Source organism: Manacus candei, unplaced genomic scaffold (genome assembly GCF_025592945.1).
Source record: "Manacus candei isolate 608988 ecotype Guabito, Panama unplaced genomic scaffold, ASM2559294v1 h1tg000351l, whole genome shotgun sequence".
Classification (NCBI taxonomy): Eukaryota; Metazoa; Chordata; class Aves; order Passeriformes; family Pipridae; genus Manacus; species Manacus candei.
Window position 1 is genome coordinate 1 of NW_026138399.1, and position 21,078 is coordinate 21,078.

Below are 21,078 nucleotides of genomic sequence, written 5' to 3' on the forward strand. Positions count from 1 at the left end.
CATCGCCCAATGGAGCTTTAACGGCGCCGGGAGCGGGAGCGGACCCGGGGGGGAACAGGTAAGACTTTGGGGGGGGGGTCCCCAAACCCCCCCGCCCCCCGCCCCCCCCCGCCCCCCCCCGCCCCCCCTCCCCCCCCACCCCCCACCCCCCCGCTCAGCGAATCCTCAGGTGGGGGGAGGGGAAAACCCGCGACCCCCCCCCCCCACAAACGCCCCCCCCGGGGGTCTCCCCCCTCCCCCCACCCCCCCGGGGACCCCCCCTCGGCCCCTCCCCCACCCACCCCACCCCCCCGCGACCCCCCCGGCCCCTCCCCCACCCCTGTTTTTGGGGGAAAACCGGCGGATTTGGGGATTTTCGGGGGGTTTTTTTTGGGGGGGGGTGGTTTTTTTTTGGGGGGGGGTCGTTCCCACCGGGGGTGGAAAGGGGGAGGGGATTGAAACCCCCCCCCCTCTTTCCTTCCCAAAAATTCCCAAAATCGCTGGAAAACCGGGAAAAAAATCGGGAGATTCCGGCTGGGAACAGGTGGGTGGGAGGGGGGAGGGGGGGGGGGGGGAAAGGGGGGGGTCGAACCCCCGAATTCCCAAAAAAAACCCCCCCCCAATCCCACGGAACCCCCCCATCCTCCCCATTATCCCAAATTTCTCCCCCCAAATCCCAAAAATCCCCCAAATCCCCCCAAATTCCCCCTTTTTTCCCCCCTTTTTTTTCCCGATTTCCCCAAAAACTCCCCCCGGGATTCCCCAAAATTCCCCCCAATCCCCCCAAATTCCCCCCAAATTTTCCCAGATTTCCCCCCAAATCCTGAAAATTCCCCCAAATTTCCCCAAACTCCCACATTTTTCCCCAAAATCCCACATTTTTCCCCACATTTTTCCCCGATTTCCCCCCAAATTCCCCAAAAAAAACCCCCGAGATTCCTCCCCTTCCTCCAAATTTCCCCCCATTTCCCCCCAGATCCCGAAAATCCCCCCGAATTTCCCCAAAATCCCACATTTTTCCCCAAACTCCCACCTTTTCCCCCACGTTTTCTCCTCGATTTCCCCCCAAATCTCCCAAATTCCCAAAAAAATCTCCCGGAATTCCTCCCCATTCCCCCAAATTTTCCCCCATTTCCCCCCAAATCCCCAAAAATACCCCCAAATTTCCCCAAAATACCCCCAAATTCCCCCAAAATCCCACATTTTTCCCCAAACTCCCACATTTTTCCCCCACATTTTTCCCTGATTTCCCCCCAAATCTCCCAAATTCCCCAAAAATCCCCCGAAATTCCTCCCATTCCTCCAAATTTCCCCCCCCCCCAACCCCCGGAATTCCTCAAAATTCCCCCGAATTTCCTCCAAATTCCCCCTGAATTGCCCAAACTCCCCCAAATTCCCCCAAATTCCCCCCCCAAATCCGCAAAATTCCCCAGATTTGCCCCCGAATTCCCCAAAATTCCCCCAAATTCCCCCGAAATTCCTCCCATTTGCTCCCAAATTCTCCCGATTTCCCCGAATTTCACAATAATTTCCCCCCGAATCCCCCAAATTCCCTCAATTTTTTCTCCCAAATCCCCCCCAAATTTTCCCAAATTCCTCAATTTCCCAAATTATCCACGAATTTCCCCGTTTCCCCCCCATTTTTCCCAAAATTTCCCCATTTCCCCCTCCATTTTCCCCCAAATTCCCTCAAAACCCCCCAAATTCTCTCAAATCTCCCCCCAAATTCCCCAAATTCCCCCCAAAATTCCTCTTTTTTCCTCCCAAATCCCTGAAATTCTCTCCCATTTCCCGAATTCCCCCAAAATCTCCTCGGATTCTCCCCAGATTCCTACAATTTCCTCCCTCATTTCCCCCCAAATTCCCCCAACCCCCCCCAAATTCCCGATATTTTAATCCCAAATCCCAAAATTCCCACAAATTTCCCCCCATTTCCCCCAATTCCCCCCCAAGTCCCCCCAAATTCTTTCTAAATTTCCCCCCAAATCCCCCAAAATTCTCCCCAAAATTCCCCCCAGTTCGTCCAAATTCCCCCCAAATCCCCCCAAAAATTCCCCGAAATCTCCTGAAATTCCCCCAATTTTCCCCAAATCCCCTCAAATCTCCCTCATTTCCCTCCAAATCCCCCCGAATTCCCCCCAAATTCCCCCTGAATTCCCCCAAATTTTCCTCAGATCCCCCCCAAATTCCCCAAATCCCCCCAAAATTCCCCCTCAAAATTCCAAAATTCCCCCTGAATTCCCCCCCAAATCCTCCAAATTCCCACAAATTTCTCCCCAGATCTCCCAAATTCCTGCAAATTCCCCCCAAATCCCCCCCAAAATCCCCCCAAATCCCCCAAAATTCCCCCCAAACCCCCTTTTTCCCCCCCTTCCCCCCCCCCGTTTTCTCCTGCTCTGGATCCTGCTCGGAAGCCCCGGATTTGCCGAGGATTTGTCCCAAATCCCGGCTTTTCTCCCCAAATCCTTTGGATTTTTAATCCCCTGTAAAAAAACCAACAAAAACACGGATTTTCGAGGGCAAACCCGGGGATTTCGGGGCCCAAAAATCACCGTTTTGGGGGATTTTTGGGGAATTTGGGATAATCCTGACCCCCCCCGGGGGGTTGGAAAACCGGAATTCCGGGGGCAAGGCCCTCGAATTGGGGCAAATCCCTCGGGATTTGGGAAAATCCCTGAAAATTGGGGTGAATCCCTCGGGATTTGGGAAAATCCCCCCAAAATTGGGGTGAATCTGTTGGGATTTGGGAAAAATCCCCCCCCCCGATGTGGGGCTGGGCCTGACCCCCAAGTGCCCCCCCCCCTCCCCCCATCCCTTTTCCAGGGGTTTTTCCGGCTTTTTTCCGGTTTTTCCGGAGGTTTGGAAAGGGTTTAATTAACGGGGGGGGGGGGGTAATTAAGGGATTAATTAATGGGATTAATTAGGGCGGGGAGGGGAGGGGGGGGAGGGCTGAGTGCGGGGGTGTGGGGCAGAGTTGTGGGGCTGGAATGGGGCTGGAATGGGGTTGTGGGGCTGAGTTATGGGGCAGAGTTATGGGGCTGGAATGGGGCCAAGTTATGGGGCAGAGCTGGGGGGCTGCAATGGGGCTGTGGGGCTGGAATGGGGTTGGAATGGGGCTGGAATGGGGCTGGAATGGGGCCAAGTTATGGGGCAGAGCTGTGGGGCTGGAATGGGGCTGGAATGGGGCCAAGTTATGGGGCAGAGCTGTGGGGCTGCAATGGGGCAGTTGTGGGGCAGGGAAAGGGGGGGCTGTGGGGCTGAGTTCTGGGGCAGAGCAGGGGGATGTGTGGGGCAGGGGGACAGAGCTATGGGGTGAAGCGGGGCTGTGGGGCAGAGCTGTGGGGCTGAGCTGTGGGGTGGAGTTATGGGGCTGAGCGGGGGGGATGTGTGGGGCAGAGCCCCCCCGGCCGCACAGCGCTGCCCCACAGGCCCCCGTGCCCTGCTCTGTGGGGCTGGGATTGATCTGTGGGGCCGGGATGGATCCGGGATGGATCTGTGGGGCCGGGATGGATCCGTGGGGCTGGGATGGATCCAGGATTGATCTGTGGGGCCAGGATGGATCCGGGATGGATCTGTGGGGCCGGGATGTGGGGCCGGGCTGGATTCGGGATGGATCCGTGGGGCCGGGATTGATCTGTGGGGCTGGGATGGATCCGTGGGGCCGGGCTGGATCCGTGGGGCCGGGATGTGGGGCCGGGCTGGATCCGGGCTGGTCTTTCCCCCCCCCCCTCCCCCGATGGTTTTGGGTTCCCCCCCCTCCATCCCCGTTGCCATGGAAACCGCGCGGTTGCCGAGGAGGAGCCGGGAACGCCCCCGCACCCAAAACCCCCCCGGAACGGGAGCGACCCCCGGACCCACAGATCAGACTCAGCCCCACAGATCTGTCCCTGACCCACAGACCCCACCCAGCCCCACAGATTTAGCCCCACAGATCCGTCCCAGCCCCACAGATCTGACCCACAGATCCCTCATGGACCCCCAAAACCCCCCTGGAACAGGGAGCGAGCCCTGGGGCGAGCCCGGACCCACAAATCCGTCCCGGACCCACAGATCCGTCCCTGACCCACAGATCAATCCCTGACCCACAGATCCATCCCAGCCCCACATCCCACCCCTGGATCCAAACCCCACAGCCCACCCGGGCCTCCCACCCCTCATTCTGACCCCACTGTGCCCCCACAGCCCCTTCCCCTCCCCTCACAGCCCCACGGATCCATCCCAACCCCACAGATCCATCCCGACCCCACGGATCCACCCCAACCCTATGGATCCACCTCAACCCCACAGATCTATCTCAACCCCACGGATCCCTCCTGACCCCCATCCCGCCCCACTGACCCCTCCCTGCCCTCCTTCCCCCCACAGCGTCTCCTCCCCCGCCATGGCTGTATCCTGACCCCATAGATCCACCCTGACCCCATAGATCCATCCTGACCCCCATCCCACCCCACTGACCCCTCCTTCCCCCCCCGCAGCGTCTCCTCCCCCGCCATGGCTGTATCCTGACCCCATAGATCCACCCTCACCCCACGGATCCATCCTGACCCCATAGATCCATCCCACCCCCCCACCCCACCCCACTGACCCCTCCTGTCCCCCCGCAGCGTCTCCTCCCCCGCCATGGCCACCCTGGGCCCCACAGATCCACCCCAACCCCACAGATCCATCCTGACCCCCACCCCGCCCCACTGACCCCTCCCGTCCCCCCGCAGCGTCTCCTCCCCCGCCATGGCCGCCGTGGGCGCGGCGGTGGCCGCCTGGCTCCTGGTGGCCCCGCGGCTCTCCGGGGCGTCCCCCGACGGCTCGGCCGGCGCCAACGGGACGTGCCGCGGCTCGGCGCGGTGCCAGCCCGGCGTCCTCCTGCCCGTGTGGCAGCCGGACGAGCCGGCGGCGGGTGACAAGGCGGCGCGGGCCATCGTCTACTTCGTGGCCATGATGTACCTGTTCCTGGGCGTGTCCATCATCGCCGACCGCTTCATGGCCTCCATCGAGGTGATCACGTCGCGCGAGAAGGAGATCACGGTGACCAAGGCCAACGGCGAGACCAGCGTGGGCACCGTGCGCATCTGGAACGAGACGGTCTCCAACCTGACGCTGATGGCGCTGGGCTCGTCGGCGCCCGAGATCCTGCTCTCGCTCATCGAGGTGTGCGGGCACCGCTTCCAGGCGGGCGAGCTGGGCCCCGGCACCATCGTGGGCAGCGCCGCCTTCAACATGTTCGTGGTGATCGCCGTGTGCGTCTACGCCATCCCGGCGGGCGAGAGCCGCCGCATCAAGCACCTGCGCGTCTTCTTCGTCACGGCCTCCTGGAGCATCTTCGCCTACATCTGGCTCTACCTCATCCTGGCCGTCATCACGCCGGGTGTGGTGCAGGTGTGGGAGGCCTTCCTCACCCTGCTCTTCTTCCCGGCCTGCGTGGTCTTCGCCTGGGCGGCCGACAAGCGCCTGCTCTTCTACAAGTACGTCTACAAGCGCTACCGCGCCGACCCGCGCAGCGGCATCATCATCGGCGCCGAGGCCGAGCGCCCGCCCAAGGACGTGGAGGCCGACGGCGGCTTCCCCGCCCCGGCGCCGCCCCAGGAGCCCGAGGGCTCGGCGGCGTCGCCGTCGCCCACGCCCGAGGAGCGGGAGCTGGACGAGAGCCGGCGCGAGGTCATCCAGATCCTCAAGGACCTCAAGCAGAAGCACCCGGAGAAGGAGCTGGAGCAGCTGGTGGACGCCGCCAACTACGTGGCGCTGGTGCACCAGCAGAAGAGCCGCGCCTTCTACCGCATCCAGGCCACGCGCCTCATGACCGGCGCCGGCAACGTGCTGAAGAAGCACGCGGCGGAGGCGGCGCGGCGCTCGCCGGCGGCGCCGGGCGAGGACGAGGAGGAGGAGGAGGAGGACGAGGCCTGCAGCCGCATCTTCTTCGAGCCCTGCCTCTACCACTGCCTGGAGAACTGCGGGTCGGTGACGCTGGCCGTGGCCTGCGAGCAGGGCGTGGGCGCCAACCAGACCTTCTACGTGGACTTCCGCACCGAGGACGGCTCGGCCAAGGCGGGCTCGGACTACGAGTACAGCGAGGGCACCCTCATCTTCAAGCCGGGCGAGACGCGCAAGGAGCTGGCCATCGGCATCATCGACGACGACATCTTCGAGGAGGACGAGCACTTCTTCGTGCGCCTGCTCAACCTGCGCGTGGGCGACGCCGAGGGCATGTTCGAGGCCGACAACGAGGAGCACCCCAAGGGCAAGCTGGTGGCGCCGCTGGTGGCCACCGTCACCATCCTGGACGACGACCACGCCGGCATCTTCGGGTTCCGCGAGCGCTCGGTGCGCGTCAGCGAGTGCCAGGGCAAGGTGGAGGTGACGGTGGTGCGCAGCTCCGGCGCCCGCGGCACCGTCATGGTGCCCTTCCGCACCGTCGAGGGCTCCGCCCGCGGGGGCGGCGTCGACTACGAGGACGCCAGCGGGGAGCTCGAGTTCCGCAACGACGAGACGGCGTGAGGAGGGACGGGGGGGACGGGGGGTGGATGGATGGGTCAGGGATGGGTCAGGGATGGGTCAGGGATGGGTCAGGGATGGATGGATCATGGATGGATGGATGGGTCAGGGATGGGTCATGGATGGATCATGGATGGATGGATGGGTCAGGGATGGATGGATCATGGATGGATGGATGGGTCAGGGATGGGTCAGGGATGGATCATGGATGGATGGATGGGTCAGGGATGGATGGATGGATCATGGATGGATGGATGGGTCAGGGATGGGTCAGGGATGGGTGATGGATGAGCTTGAGTTCCGCAACGACGAGACGGCGTGAGGAGGAACGGGGGGATGGATGGGGGGGATGGATGGGTCAGGGATGGGTCAGGGATGGATGGGTGGATCATGGATGGATGGATGGGTCAGGGATGGGTCATGGATGGATCATGGATGGATGGATGGGTCAGGGATGGATGGATCATGGATGGATGGATGGGTCATGGATGGATCATGGATGGATGGATCATAGATGGATGATGGATGAGCTCGAGTTCCGCAACGACGAGACGGCGTGAGGAGAAAGGGGGGCACGGGGGGTGGATGGATGGGTGATGGATGGGTCAGGGATGGGTCAGGGATGGATCATGGATGGATGATGGATGAGCTCAAGTTCCGCAACGACGAGACGGCGTGAGGAGGAAGGGGGGGCATGGATGGGTCAGGGATGGGTCAGGGATGGGTCAGGGATGGGTCATGGAATGGATCAGGGACAGATGGATGGCAGTGGAAGAGGAGGGTTGGGTCGCTGGTTGGCTGGGTGGGTGACGATGATGATGGTGATGGTGATGATGGTGATGATGATGGTGATGGTGATGATGATGGTGATGATGGTGGGAGACGATGGTGATGATGATGATGGTGATGGTGGTGATGGTGACGATGACGATGGTGATGATGGTGGTGATGGTGATGATGGTGATGGTGGTGATGATGGTGACGATGATGATGGTGACGATGACGATGGTGATGGTGATGATGGTGATGGTGATGGTGGTGATGGTGACAATGATGATGGTGATGGTGATGGTGGTGATGGTGACAATGATGATGGTGATGATGGTGATGGTGACGATGATGATGGTGACGATGATGATGGTGATGGTGACGATGATGATGGTGATGGTGATGATGGTGATGGTGACGATGATGATGGTGATGATGGTGACAATGATGATGGTGATGATGGTGACGATGATGATGGTGATGATGGTGACGATGGTGATGATGACGATGGTGATGATGGTGATGATGATGATGGTGATGATGGTGATGATGGTGATGGTGATGATGGTGATGGTGACGATGATGATGGTGACGATGATGATGGTGATGATGGTGATGGTGATGATGGTGATGGTGATGATGGTGATGGTGACGATGGTGATGGTGATGGTGGTGATGATGGTGATGGTGATGGTGGTGATGGTGACAATGATGATGGTGACGATGATGATGGTGATGGTGACGATGGTGATGGTGATGGTGGTGATGGTGACCACGTGTCCCGCCCCAGGAAGACGCTGCAGGTGAAGATCGTGGACGACGAGGAGTACGAGAAGAAGGAGAACTTCTTCATCGAGCTGGGCCCGCCGCGCTGGCTCAAGCGCGGCATCTCGGGTGCGGGGACACCCAGGGGGCACACAGGGGTCATCCAGGGGTCACGGGGCCACCACGGGGCCACCTAGGGGTCATGGGGACCACTGAGGGGTCACAGGGCAACAGAAGGGTCACAGGGGCCACTGAGGGGTCATGGGGGTCACCAAAGGGTCATGGGGCTACTGCAGGGCCACCTAGGGGTCACAGGGGCCATCAAGGGGTCACAGGGCCACTGAGGGGTCACAGGGGTCACCAAAGGGTCATGGGGCCACCACAGGGCCACCTAGGGGTCACAGGGTCACCGAGGGGTCACAGGGCCACTGAGGGCTCATGGGGTCACCACGGGACCACCCAGGGGTCACGGGGGCCACCAAGGGGTCACAGGGCCACCGATGGGTCACGGGGCTCTCACCGCTGTCCCCTCCTGTCCCCACAGCTCTGCTGCTCGCCCAAGGTAGGAGCCTTCGGCCTCGGCCCCGGACGTGCCCCGTGACCGTGGATGTCCCCGTGACCGTGTATGTCCCCGTGGCCCCACCACGTGTCCTCGTGGCCCCACACGTGTCCCTCACAGTGTCCCCACAGTGTCCCTCACGGTGTCCCCACCCCAGTGACCCTCCTGTCCCCGTGTCCCTCTTGTGTGTCCCCATCTTCATGTCCCCTGTTGTGTCCCCGTGTCCCCTGGACCCCTGGTGTGTCCCTGGTGTGTCCCCATGACCCCTGCTGTGTCCCCATGACCCCCTGACCCCCGTGGTGTCCCTGTTGTGTCCCCATGACTCCCTGACCCCTGTTGTGTCCCCATGACCCCTACTGTGTCCCTGTTGTGTCCCTATGACCCCTGCTGTGTCCCCATGACCCCCTGACCCCCCTTGTGTCCCTGTTGTGTCCCCATGACCCCTACTGTGTCCCTGTTGTGTCCCTATGACCCCTGCTGTGTCCCCATGACCCCCTGACCCCTGTTGTGTTCCCATGACCCCTGCTGTGTCCCCATGACCCCCTGACCCCCCTTGTGTCCCTGTTGTGTCCCCATGAACCCTGTTGTGTCCCCATGACCCCTGGTGTGTCCCTGTGTGTCCCCATGCCCCCCTGACCCCCGTGGTGTCCCTGCTGTCCCCCCATGCTGTCCCAGGGGACGGGGAGCAGGCCCTCTCGGCCGAGGAGGAGGAGGCTCTGTCCCCATGACCCCCTGACCCCTGGTGTGTCCCTGTGTGTCCCCATGACCCCCTGACCCCTGTTGTCCCCCCACACTGTCCCTGTCCCAGGGGACGGGGAGCGGGCGCTCTCGGCCGAGGAGGAGGAGGCCCGGCGCATCGCCGACATGGGCAAACCCATCCTGGGCGAGAACCGGCGCCTCGAGGTCGTCATCGAGGAGTCCTACGACTTCAAGGTGGCCCTGGGGGGACACGGGGAGGGGGAGGGACACGGGGGGGGGGGCGTGGGGGACACGCCCTGACCTCCCCCTTCTCCTTCCTCCCCCCAGAACACGGTGGACAAGCTGATGAAGAAAACCAACCTGGCCACCGTCATCGGCACCCACTCGTGGAGGGAGCAGTTCCTCGAGGCCGTCACCGTCAGCGCAGGTGCCCACGGGGTCCCCAGGGCCCCCTTAGTGTCCCCAGGGTCCCCTCAATGTCCCCTCAGGGTCCCCAATGTCCCTTCGGGGTCCCCAATGTCCCCTCGATGTTCCCCCAGTGTCCCCAAGGTCACCGTTAGCCCAGGTGGCCACGGGGGACCCTTGATGTCCCCAAGGTCCCCTCAGTGTCCCCAAGGTCTCCTCAGTGTCCCAGGGTCTCCTCGGGGTCCCCGATGTCCCCTCAGGGTCCCCAGTGTCATCTCAATGTCCCCTCAGGGTCCCCAGTGTCCACCCCTTGGCCACCACCCTGGGGACCCTCCCCTCGGTGCCACCACCCCGAGGACCCTCTCCCCGGTGCCACCACCCCGTTCCCACCCTGGGGACCCTCCCCTTGGTGCCACCACCCCATTCCCACCCTGAGGACCCTCCCCTTGGTGCCACCACCCCGAGGACCCTCCCCCTGGTGCCACCACCCTGTCCCCACCCCGGGGACCCTCCCCCCGGTGCCACCCCCCTCGCCCCCCGCCGCAGGCGACGAGGACGACGAGGACGAGGGCCGTGAGGAGCGGCTGCCGTCGTGCTTCGACTACGTGATGCACTTCCTGACGGTGTTCTGGAAGGTTCTCTTCGCCTGCGTCCCCCCCACGGCGCTGCTGGGGGGCTGGGCGGCCTTCGGCGTCTCCATCCTCCTCCTCGCCCTCCTCACCGCCCTCATCGGGGACCTGGCGGCGCATTTCGGCTGCACCCTCGGCCTCAAGGACTCCGTCAACGCCGTCGTCTTCGTGGCCCTGGGCACCTCCATCCCGGGTGAGGGGGGACATGGGGACATGGGGACAGCATGGGGACATGGGGGACATCATGGGGACATGGGGACATCATTGGGACATCATGGGGACATGGGGACATCACGGGATAAGGGACATGGACCCAGACACTCAAGGACTCCGTCAACGCCGTCGTCTTCGTGGCCCTGGGGACGTCCATCCCGGGTGAGGGGGCACCATGGGGACATGGGGACAGCATGGGGACATCATGAGGGCATCATGGGGACATGGGGACATCATGGGGATGATGGGGTGGGATAAGGGCAGGACGAGGGAGATGGACAAGGGACTCAAGGACTCCGTCAACGCCGTCGTCTTCATGGCCTTGGGCACCTCCAACACCCCCAGTGACCCCAATGTCCCCAACACCCCCAATGACCCAAATGTCCCCAACACCCCCAATGTCCCCAACACCCCCAGTGTCCCCAACACCCCCAATGTCCCCAACACCCTCAGTGTCCCCAACACCCCCAATGTCCCCAACACCCTCAGTGTCCCCAACACCCCCAATGTCCCCAACACCCTCAGTGTCCCCAACACCCTCAGTGTCCCCAACACCCCCAATGTCCCCAACACTCCCAGTGTCCCCAACACCCCCAACACTCCCAACATCCCCAATGCCCCCCATGTCCCCAATGACCCAAACGTCCCCAACACCCCCAATGTCCCCAACACCCCCAACGTCCCCAACACCCCCAACACCCCCAACGTCCTCAACACCCCCAACACCCCCAGCCCCCCCCAAACCCCCCTGCTGCCCCCACCGCCCCCAACGTGCCCCGCCGTGCCCGCAGACACGTTCGCCAGCCGCGTGGCCGCCCTGCAGGACCCGTGCGCCGACGCGTCCATCGGGAACGTGACGGGCTCCAACGCCGTCAACGTGTTCCTGGGGCTGGGCCTGGCCTGGTCGGTGGCCGCCGTGTACTGGGCGGCGCAGGGACGCCCCTTCCTGGTGCCGCCGGGCACGCTGGCCTTCCCCGTCACCCTCTTCACCATCTTCGCCTTCCTCGCCATCGGGGTCCTGCTCTACCGGCGCCGGGCGCCCATCGGGGGCGAGCTGGGGGGGCCCCGCGCCCCCAAAGTGCTCACGGCCGCGCTCTTCCTCCTGCTCTGGCTGCTCTACGTGCTCTTCGCCAGCCTCGAGGCCTACTGCCACATCCAGGGCTTCTAGGGTCACCCGGGGTCAGCTGGGGTCACCCGGGGTCACCCGGGGTCATCCAGGGTCACCCCCTGTCCTACTGCCACATCCAGGGCTTCTAGGGTCACCCGGGGTCAGCTGGGGTCAGCTGGGGTCACCCAGGGTCAGCCAGTGTCACCCCCTGTCCTACTGCCACATCCAGGGCTTCTAGGGGGACACCCCAATGCCACCTGGGGTCACCTGGGGTCACCCAGGGTCACCCAGGGCCACCCCATCTCCTACTGCCACATCCAGGGCTTCTAGGGTCAGCTGGGGTCACCCAGTGTCACCCAGGGTCATCCAGGGTCACCCAGGGCCACCCCCTGTCCTACTGCCACATCCAGGGCTTTTAGGGTCACCTGGGGTCACCCAGGGTCACCCCCTGTCCTACTGCCACATCCAGGGCTTCTAGGGGGACACCCCAATGTCACCTGGGGTCAGCTGGGGTCACCCAGGGTCACCCGGGGTCACCCAGTGTCACCCAGGGTCACCCCATCTCCTACTGCCACATCCAGGGCTTCTAGGGTCAGCTGGGGTCATCCAGGGTCACCCGGGGTCATCCAGGGTCATCCAGGGTCACCCAGGGTCACCCCCTGTCCTACTGCCACATCCAGGGCTTCTAGGGGGACACTGGGGGGAACTGGGGGGCACTGGGGGGCACTGGAGAGGACTGGGGGGCACTGGGGGGACTGGGGGCACTGGGAGGGACTGGGGGGCACTGGGGGCACTGGGGGCACTGGGAGGGTGGTGTGGGAGGGACTGGGATGGGACTGGGAGCATCGGGGGGGGGGGGGGGGGGGGGACAAGGACAGGGACCACCCACGTTGTCACAGCCGGGGGTCCTGGGCTGGGAGCACTGGGGGCACTGGGAGGGGGGACTGGGAAGGACTGGGGGGCACTGGGGGCACTGGGGGAGGGACCTGGACCCTCCCTGGGGGTCCCACCCTGGGGGTCCCCCCCAAATGTCCCCCCCTGACACCTCAGGGACCCCCCAGGATCCCCCAAAACCTCCTCGGGGACCCCCCAGACCCCTTCAGGGACCCCCAACCCCCCTCGGGGACCCCCCAAAACCCTTCAGGGACCCCCTGGAACCCCCAAAACCCCTTCTGGGACCCCCAAACCCCTCCCAGGGACCCCCAAAACCCTCCTGGGACCCCCAAAACCCTCCTGGGACCCCCAAAACCATTCAGGGACCAACCTGAGACCCCCAAACCCCTCCAGGGACCCCTCAACGCCCCCCCCTAAATCCTTCAGGGACCCCCAAAACCCCTCCTGAGACCCCCCAAATTACCCTGGAACCCCCCAAACCCCGTCAGGGACCCCCTGGGACCCCAAATCCCCCCTGGGGACCCCCCCAGACCCCTTCAAGGACCCCCCAAAACCCCTCCAGGGACCCCCAAAACCTCCCGGGGACCCCCAGTCCCCCCTAAAACCCTTCAGGGACCCCCCTGAGACCCTCCCGAATCCCCCCTGGGACCACCCAACCCCCCCGGGGACCTCCCAAACCCCTTCAGGGACCCCAGGGAACCCCCCAAAACCCCAGTGGGATCCCTAAATCCCCCCTACCCCCTTCTGGGACCCCCGAAATCCCCCCCGGGACCCCTAAATTCGTCCCTGAGACCCCAACCCCCCTCCCAGGGACCCCCTGGGACCCCCAAAACCCCCCCCGGGACTCCCCAATTTCCCCCCTGAGACTCCCCCTCCCCCCCAGGGACCCCCCAAAACCCTTCAGGGACCCCCTGGGACCCCCAAAATCCCCCAAATTCCCCCCTGAGACTCCCCCCCCCCCAGGGACCCCCCAAAACCCTTCAGGGACCCCCCTGGGACCCCCAAATCCCCCCCCGGGACCCCCCAAATCCCCCTCAGGGGTCGTTTCTTATTCTTGTTTTGTAACGGGGGGGGGGTGGGGGAGGGGCCGCGATGGGAGGGGGGGTGGGGGGCGGTTGGGGGAGGGGCGCGGGGGTGGGGGAGGGGTCCGGGAGCTGCGACCCCCCCCCCAAAAAAAAAAAAAAAAGAAAGAAAGGAAAAAAAACAAAAAAAAAGAACCAAAAACCGGCCCCGGCTGTCACTGGGGGGGGGAGGGGGAACACACGTGACGTCACCCATCGGAGTCGTGACGTCACTCGCACCGTGACGTCACGTCACCCCCCAAAAAAATCCACCCCCGGGCCACAAAAACTTCGGGAAAACCCCCAAAACCTTCAGGGGACCCTCAACACCCTCCCCCAAAGACCCTCAAACCTCTTCAAGGACCCTCAAACCCCCCCGGGACCCCCAAAAAACCCCCCCAGGGCCCCAAAAACCCGCCCCGGCGATCCCCCAAAACCTGCTGGGGGGGGACCCTCCAAACCCCCCCGCGGGGACCCCCAAACCACTTTAAGGACCCTCAACCCCCTCCTCTGGTCCCCAAACCCCCCCCGGGACCCCCAAAACCCCCCCTCGGGACCCCCAAACCCCCCCCCGGGACCCCCAAACCCCCCCCCGGGTCCCCAAATCCCCCTGAGGGCTCGGTGCTGCCGTAAATCGCTTCTCTGTCCGTCGCGAATCGCTCCGTCGCCGCGGCAACGGCAGGTCGCTACGGCGGCGCCGTAAAGCGCCACGCGTTTCTATGGGGAGCCTCGCTGCAAGGGGGTTGCCAAGGCGACAACCCCCCTCAGAGCCGGCGCCGTAAAGCGCGGCGCCGCCGTGGCGTGACGCACAGGACGCACCGTGGCGAAGCGCCGCGTTGCCATGGCGACAACCGCCGCGGACGGGTCGCTGTGGTTACCGCCCTTGTGAGGAGGGGCCGTAAAGCGCCTCGGCCGCAAAGCGCGGCGGTTTTTGGGCGGCGGTGTCGCGATCCGGCGCAGTCATGGCGGTGCCGAACGGGGCCGGGGCCGCTCTGGGGGGACCCGGCGGGGCTCTGGGGGGGCCCGGGGGGGGTCCCGGCGGGGCCGGCGGGGGCCTGAGGGCCGCGGCCGGCCTGTACGAGCAGCTCAAGGGCGAGTGGGGCAGGAAGAGCCCCAACCTCGCCAAGTGCGGGGAGGCCCTGGGGAGGCTCAAGGTGAGGGGCGGGGGGGGGGGATTTGGGGGGGATTTGGGGGGTCCCGGGGGAGGTTTGGGGGGGTTGGGGGGAGGGGGGAGCTGGAGGTGAGGGGGGGGGATTGGGGGAGTTGGGATTTGGGGGGGGATTTGGGTGGTCTGGGGGGGGTTGGGGGATTTGGGGTGAGGGGAGGACTGAGGGGAGGATTTGGGGAATTGGGGTGGTCCGGGGGGGATTTGGAGTGAGGGGGGGGATTTGAGGTGGGAATTGGAATTGAGGGGGGATGAGGGTGAAAGGGGGGAGTTGGGGGGTCCCGGGGGGGGTTTTTGGGGGGATTCTTGAAGTAGTTTGGGGGTCCGGGGAGGGGGTGTTGGAGGGGCTTGGGGGGTGTCCCTGGATTTTGGGGGATGCCTGGATTTTGGGGGGAGTCCCTGAGAATTTTGGGGGGGTTTCTGAGAACAGGGAGAGGCTGAAAATCGGGGAGGAAGGGGGTGTCTGAATTTGGGGGGGTCCCAAAATTTCGGGGCGTCCCAGCCCCCCCCATTTCCTGTTTGAACCCGTAAACACCAATTACGGGGTAATAACCTCTAATTAACCCCCAAACCATTAATTAACGGGGTGAATCAGGGTGGGGGAGGGGCCCCAACCCCTCAGGGACCCCCAAACCCTTCAGGGACCCCCCAGGACCCCCCAAAAACCCCCCAAATCCCCCCCCAGGTCGCCCTCCTGGACCTGAATTTCCTCCCGACCTCAGGATCCTCCATGACCAAACAGCAGCTGATCCTGGCCCGTGAGTGACCCCAAAAACCCCCAAATCCACCCCAAAATCCCCCCCCCAACCCCTCTGATCTCCAGTCCCGGGATTCCCAGGGAATTCCCTAAAAAATCCTGGAATTTGGGGGGTGGTGGAATAGCTTTTGGGCACTAAAGACCCTCAAAACAGCCCCAAATCTCCCCAAAATCCCACCCAAATCTCCCCAGACCCCCTCAGGACCCCCCTGGGACCCCTCCCACCCTCGTGCTGACCCCAAATCCTGGAATCCTTGGGGAATATCCCAGAGATTGGGGTCTAATGGAATGTCCTGAGTAAGGACATTTTCTCTCAAACACTTCAAATCTCACCCAAACTCCCCCAAATTCCCTCCAAATCTCCCCAGATCCCCCCCAAACTCCCTCAGGACCCCCCTGGGACTGTTCCCAGCCTTGTGCTGATCCCAAATCCTGGAATTCCCAGGGGACATCCTGGAGATTGGGGCCCAGGAGAGCATCCTGGGGAGGGACATTCCGTCTCAAATCTCCCCCAAACTCCCCCAAATCCCCCCCAAATCCCCCCCAAACTCCCTCAGGACCCCCCTGGGACCCTCCCCACCCTCTCCTGACCCCAAATCCTGGCATTCCCAGGGGACATCCTGGAGATTGGGGCCCAGTGGAGCATCCTGAGGAAGGACATCCCCTCTCAAATCCCCCCCAAACTCCCCCAAATCCCCCCCAAACCCCCTCAAATCTCCCCAAATCCCCCCCAAACCCCCTCAGGACCCCCCTGGGACTGTTCCCACCCTTGTGCTGATCCCAAATCCTGGCATTCCCAGGGGACATCCTGGAGATTGGGGCCCAGTGGAGCATCCTGGGGAAGAACATCTTTTCTCAAATCCCACCCAAACTCCCCCAAATTCCCCTCAAATCTCCCCAGATCCCCCTCAAACCCCCTCAGGACCCCCCTGGGACTGTTCCCACCCTCTCCTGACCCCCAATCCTGGAATTCCCAGGGGACATCCTGGAGATTGGGGCCCAGTGGAGCATCCTGAGGAAGGACATCCCGTCCTTCGAGCGTTACATGGCCCAGCTCAAGTGCTACTACTTCGACTACAAGTGAGCCCCCAAAGCCCCCCAGAACCCCCCTCCCCGGCTCAGGGGGGGCTCCCTGACGGGCCCCTGACCCCGGAATTCCCGCAGGGAAGAGCTTCCCGAGTCGGCCTCCAGGCACCAGCTGCTGGGGCTGAACCTGCTGTTCCTGCTGTCCCAGAACCGCGTGGCCGAGTTCCACACGGAGCTGGAGAGGCTGCCCGCCCCAGACATCCAGGGGAACCTCTTCATCCGCCACCCCGTGTCCCTGGAGCAGGTCTGGGCATCCCCATGGGAATTTTGGGGGGTTCTGGGGGGTTTGGGGGGGGTTTGGGGGGTTTCCAGGGGGTTTGGGGGGGATTTGGGGCTGGAATTCCATATAGAGATGGAGCGACTCTGGGACGTCGAGATCCAGGGGAGGCTCTTGATGCAGGTTTGGGGGATCCCTTGGGAATGTTGGGGGCCACCATGGTATTTTGAGGGTCCTCTGGGAATTTTGGGGGGTCCCCAGGATGGCTTTGGGGTGTTTTAAGGGGGATTTATGAGGGTTTGGGGGGGGATTTGGGGCTGGAGTTCCACCCGGAGCTGGAGCCACTCCGGGACGTCGACATCCAGGGGAACATCTTGATGCAGGTTCGGGGGATCCCTTGGGAATTTTTGGGATCCCTTGGGAATTTTTGGGGTCCCCAGGGGGTTCCTGAAAGGATTTGGGGCTGGAGTTCCACCTGGAGCTGGAATTTTGGGTGTTTTACCCCGTTTTTGGGCTGGTTTATCCCCTTTTTGGGGTGTTTTGCCCCACGTTTTGTGTTTCCAGCATCATTTTTGGGGCATCTGACCTGATTTTCGGGGGAGCTGACCCAAATTTCGGGTGTTTTACCCCATTTCTGGTGTTTTTCCCCCCCCCAGTACCTGATGGAAGGGAGCTACAACAAAGTGTTCCTGGCCAAGGGCAACATCCCAGCAGAGAGTTACACCTTCTTCATCGACATCCTGCTCGACACCATCAGGTCTGGCACCCCAAAATCCCCCCAAAACCACCCCAAAATTCCCCTCTGACCCCCCCCCAGACCCTTTTGGGACCCCCTGACCCCCCTTTTCCCCCAAAATCCCAGGGATGAGATCTCGGGGTGCATCGAGTCCACCTACGAGCAGATCCCCCAAACCCCCTCTGAGACCCCCTAAACCCCCCCAAAACACCCCCAAACCCCTTCAAATCCCCCCAAATCCCCTCTGAGTCCCCCCCAGACCCCTTTGGGACCCCCCGACCCCCCTTTTCCCCCCAAAATCCCAGGGATGAGATCTCTGGGTTCATCGAGTCCGCCTACAAGCGGATCCTCCAAACCCCCTCTGAGACCCCCAAAACACCCCCAAATCCCCTTCAAATCCCCCCAGACCCCCTAAACCCCCCCAAATCCCCTTCAAATCCCCACAGGCTCCCTCAGAACCCTTCTGGGAGCCCCCAAATTCCCCCTGACCCCCCTTTTTCCCCCCACTCCCAGGGATGAGATCGTGGGCTGCATCGAGTCCGCCTACGAGCGGATCCCCCAAACCCCCTCTGAGACCCCCTAAACCCCCCCAAAACACCCCCAAACCCCTTCAAATCCCCCCAAATCCCCTCTGAGTGCCCCCCCAGACCCTTCTGGGACCCCCTGACCCCCCTTTTCCCCCCAAATGCCAGGGATGAGATCGCGGGCTGCATTGAGTCCGCCTACGAGCGGATCCCCAAACCCCTTCTGAGACCCCCTAAACCCCCCCAGATCTCCTCTGACCCCCCTCAAACTCCCCCAAATCCCCTCTGAGTGCCCCCCCAGACCCATTTGGGATCCCCTGACCCCCCTTTTCCCCCCAAAATCCCAGGGATGAGATCGCGGGCTGCATCGAGTCCGCCTACGAGCGGATCCCCCAAACCCCCTCTGAGACCCCCTAAACCCCCCCCAAAACACCCCCAAACCCCTTCAAATCTCCCCAAATCCCCTCTGAGTCCCCCCCCAGACCCTTTTGGGACCCCCCGACCCCCCTTTTCCCCCCAAAATCCCAGGGATGAGATCTCTGGGTGCATCGAATCCACCTACGAGCGGATCCCCCAAACCCCCTCTGAGACCCCCCAAACCCCTTCAAATCCCCCCAAATCCCCTTCAAATCCCCTCAGGCTCCCCCCAAACCCCTTCAAAACCCTTCTGGTACTCCCCAAATCCCCCCTGACCCCCCTTTTCCCCCCCACTCCCAGGGATGAGATCGCGGGCTGCATCGAGTCCGCCTACGAGCGGATCCCCCAAACCCCCTCTGAGACCCCCTAAACCCCCCCAAATCCCCTTCAAATCCCCCCAAACCCCTTCAAATCCCCCCAAACCCCTTCAAATCCCCACAGGCTCCCTCAAAACCCTTTTGAGCCCCCCCCAGATCCCCCCTGACCCCCCCTTTTCCCCCCAAATGCCAGGGATGAGATCGCGGGCTGCATCGAGTCCGCCTACGAGCGGATCCTGTTCCCCGAGGCCGCGCGGATCCTCTTCTTCAGCTCCCCCCGCAAAATGACCGACTACGCCAAGAAGGTACCGGGGGGAGCCCCAAAAACACCCCAAAAACCACCCCGGGGGGACCCCCAAACCCCTTAGACCCCCCCAGAACCCACGGGGAGGGACCCAAACCCCTCAAATCCCCCCCCCGAGACCCCCCCGGGAAATGAGTGACTGTGCTGAGAAGGGACCCCAAAAAACGCCCCCAAAATCCTTCTGGGGGACCCCAAAACCAGTCAGGGACCCCAAAAACCACCTGGGGGAGAGAAAACCCTGGAAACCCCCTGAAGATTCCCCCCCAAAACCCCTGAAATCCCCCCTGAACTCCCCCTGGGAAAGGAGTGACTGTGCCAAGGAGAGACCAGGGGGGATCCCAAAATTTATTTGGGGGAGTGATCCTAAAACCCACTTCAAAATCCTACTGGGAGACCCCAGAAACCCTCCAAGGGCCCCCCAAAATTCTGAACTCCCTCTGAGAGCCCCCTAAACCCCCCCTGGAGGGACCCCAAACCCCTCAAATCCCCCCGGAGACCCCTCTCAAAAACCCCCCAAACTCACCAAGGGGACCCCCCAAAAAAACCCCTGAACCTCCTCTAAACCCCCCCAAACCTCCCCAAAATCCCTCTGACGCTCTTTTCTCCCCCTCCCCAGCGGGGGTGGGTGCTGGGCCCCTCCAACTATTACAGTTTTGGGGGGAGGCAGCAGAAAACCGAGGACCCCCCCGATCCCCTCCACGGAATTGGCCACCCAGGTCATCGAGTACGCCCGGCAGCTGGAGATGATCGTCTGAGACAGCCCAAAAACCACCCCAAAACCACCCAAAATCAGCCCCAAAAACACCCAGGTCATCGAGTACGCCCGGCAGCTGGAGATGATCGTCTGAGACAGCCCAAAACCACCCAAAACCACCCAAAAACCACCCAAAACCACCCCAAAACACCCAGGTCATCGAGCACGCCCGGCAGCTGGAGATGATCGTCTGAGACAGCCCAAAAACACCCCAGAACTCCCCAAATCTGCCTTTGGTCTTTTTAATTTCCTTTTATTTCATATGTTTTCCACCTTTTCCTCACCTTTCCCCCTCATTTTTTGCGTCATTTTGCTGCGTTTTAGGGGCTTTTAAGGATTTTTTATTTGGGGGGTGGTTCTTGTTATTAGAAAATGGTTTTCGGGAGGTTCTTGATGAATCTGAACCCCCCGAACCCCAAATGTCCTCTTTAATCACCCTTTTATTCCCTTTACCCCCCATTTTTTTGCCTCGTTTTGTTGCATTTTGGTTTTTTTTTAAGGATGTAAGGTGTTTTTTGGGAGGGGGTCTTGATGCAGACCCCCTCAAAACCCCCCAAGACCCCCCAAATGCCCCCCTTTAATCCCTATTTCCCACCCGTTTTTCAGTATTTTGGGAATTTTTCTCTTCCCAGGGTTATTTTGGGGGGTCCCCGGGGGGGGGGGAGATTTGTGGCGGGGCCGCACTTGTTTTTTGGGGCAGAATTGTTAAAAATCGCCCCAGAGCAATGTTTAATAAAGTGATAAAGTCCAAGAGTCGCTGTGGGACCCTGAAATTGGGGGGTTTGGGGTATTTTTTGTCCCGGGACCCCCAAAATTGGGGGTTTGGTGGCGGCTTTAGGACCCGGCGGCGCCGTCGAAGCCAAGCTCCGCCCCCCCTCGTTGCTGATTGGTCGGCGTGAATGAGAGAGCTCCGCTGATTGGAGGGAGCGGGAGATGGGGATGAAACGGGAGCGGTGATTGGTTGGAGGTGAGGGGATGGTGCGGGATATTGCCCCCTGGCGGACGGGAGGAGCAGCGCCCAGTGCTCCCAGTAATGATCAGTTGCCTCCTCTCCGTGCCCCAGTAATGTCCAGTAAGAACCAGTAATCGCCCAGTTCCCTCCCAGTGGTCCCAGTAACCCCATAGAGAGTGTAGGCCCAGTCTGAGGAGATTCCGTGGGCGGAGCAAACCAGAGCAAACCGGCCAATCAGAGAGAACAGGCCCGGCGCCGGCTTTGATTGACGTGCTCTTCAACC

General features: G+C 62.3%; 2 protein-coding genes and 1 long non-coding RNA gene across 6 annotated transcripts; 2 read left to right on the forward strand and 1 right to left on the reverse strand.

Annotated features, from left to right (window-relative positions):
• The first annotated feature begins 4,707 nt into the window (after positions 1–4,707).
• LOC127465268 (sodium/calcium exchanger 2-like) lies at positions 4,708–11,671 on the forward strand. Its single transcript, XM_051775745.1, has 7 exons — positions 4,708–6,464; positions 8,024–8,127; positions 8,543–8,560; positions 9,366–9,490; positions 9,584–9,683; positions 10,208–10,483; positions 11,295–11,671. The coding sequence occupies exons 1-7, from the start codon at positions 4,708–4,710 to the stop codon at positions 11,669–11,671; spliced, it is 2,757 nt and encodes a 918-aa protein (XP_051631705.1).
• Positions 11,576–12,307, reverse strand: LOC127465269 (uncharacterized). Of its 4 annotated transcripts, XR_007901986.1 has the most exons (5): positions 11,988–12,307; positions 11,889–11,947; positions 11,817–11,845; positions 11,728–11,776; positions 11,576–11,687 (listed from the first exon to the last, which is right to left on the reverse strand). It is a non-coding gene; the product is annotated as an uncharacterized LOC127465269 (long non-coding RNA). The 4 variants fall into 4 exon arrangements; XR_007901988.1 differs by lacking the exon at positions 11,817–11,845 and having other exon boundaries at positions 11,728–11,756; XR_007901987.1 differs by lacking the exon at positions 11,728–11,776 and having other exon boundaries at positions 11,580–11,687.
• Positions 12,308–14,512: 2,205 nt separating this feature from the next.
• PSMD8 (proteasome 26S subunit, non-ATPase 8) lies at positions 14,513–19,959 on the forward strand. The gene is given in 8 exon segments (XM_051775744.1): positions 14,513–14,720; positions 15,417–15,489; positions 16,466–16,568; positions 16,653–16,818; positions 17,448–17,548; positions 18,979–19,090; positions 19,706–19,771; positions 19,773–19,959. Coding segments are annotated over 8 exon segments (885 nt in total). The 5' UTR covers positions 14,513–14,528; the 3' UTR covers positions 19,845–19,959.
• Positions 19,960–21,078: the final 1,119 nt, after the last annotated feature.

Excerpts from the sequence above, each read along its gene's own strand:
- LOC127465268 (XM_051775745.1), top strand. The coding sequence starts at position 4,708 with ATGGCCGCCGTGGGCGCGGCGGTGGCCGCCTGGCTCCTGGTGGCCCCG. Across the intron at positions 6,465-8,023 it reads TTCCGCAACGACGAGACGGC|GAAGACGCTGCAGGTGAAGA; the intron begins GTGAGGAGGGAC and ends GTCCCGCCCCAG. Across the intron at positions 9,684-10,207 it reads GGCCGTCACCGTCAGCGCAG|GCGACGAGGACGACGAGGAC; the intron begins GTGCCCACGGGG and ends CCCCCGCCGCAG.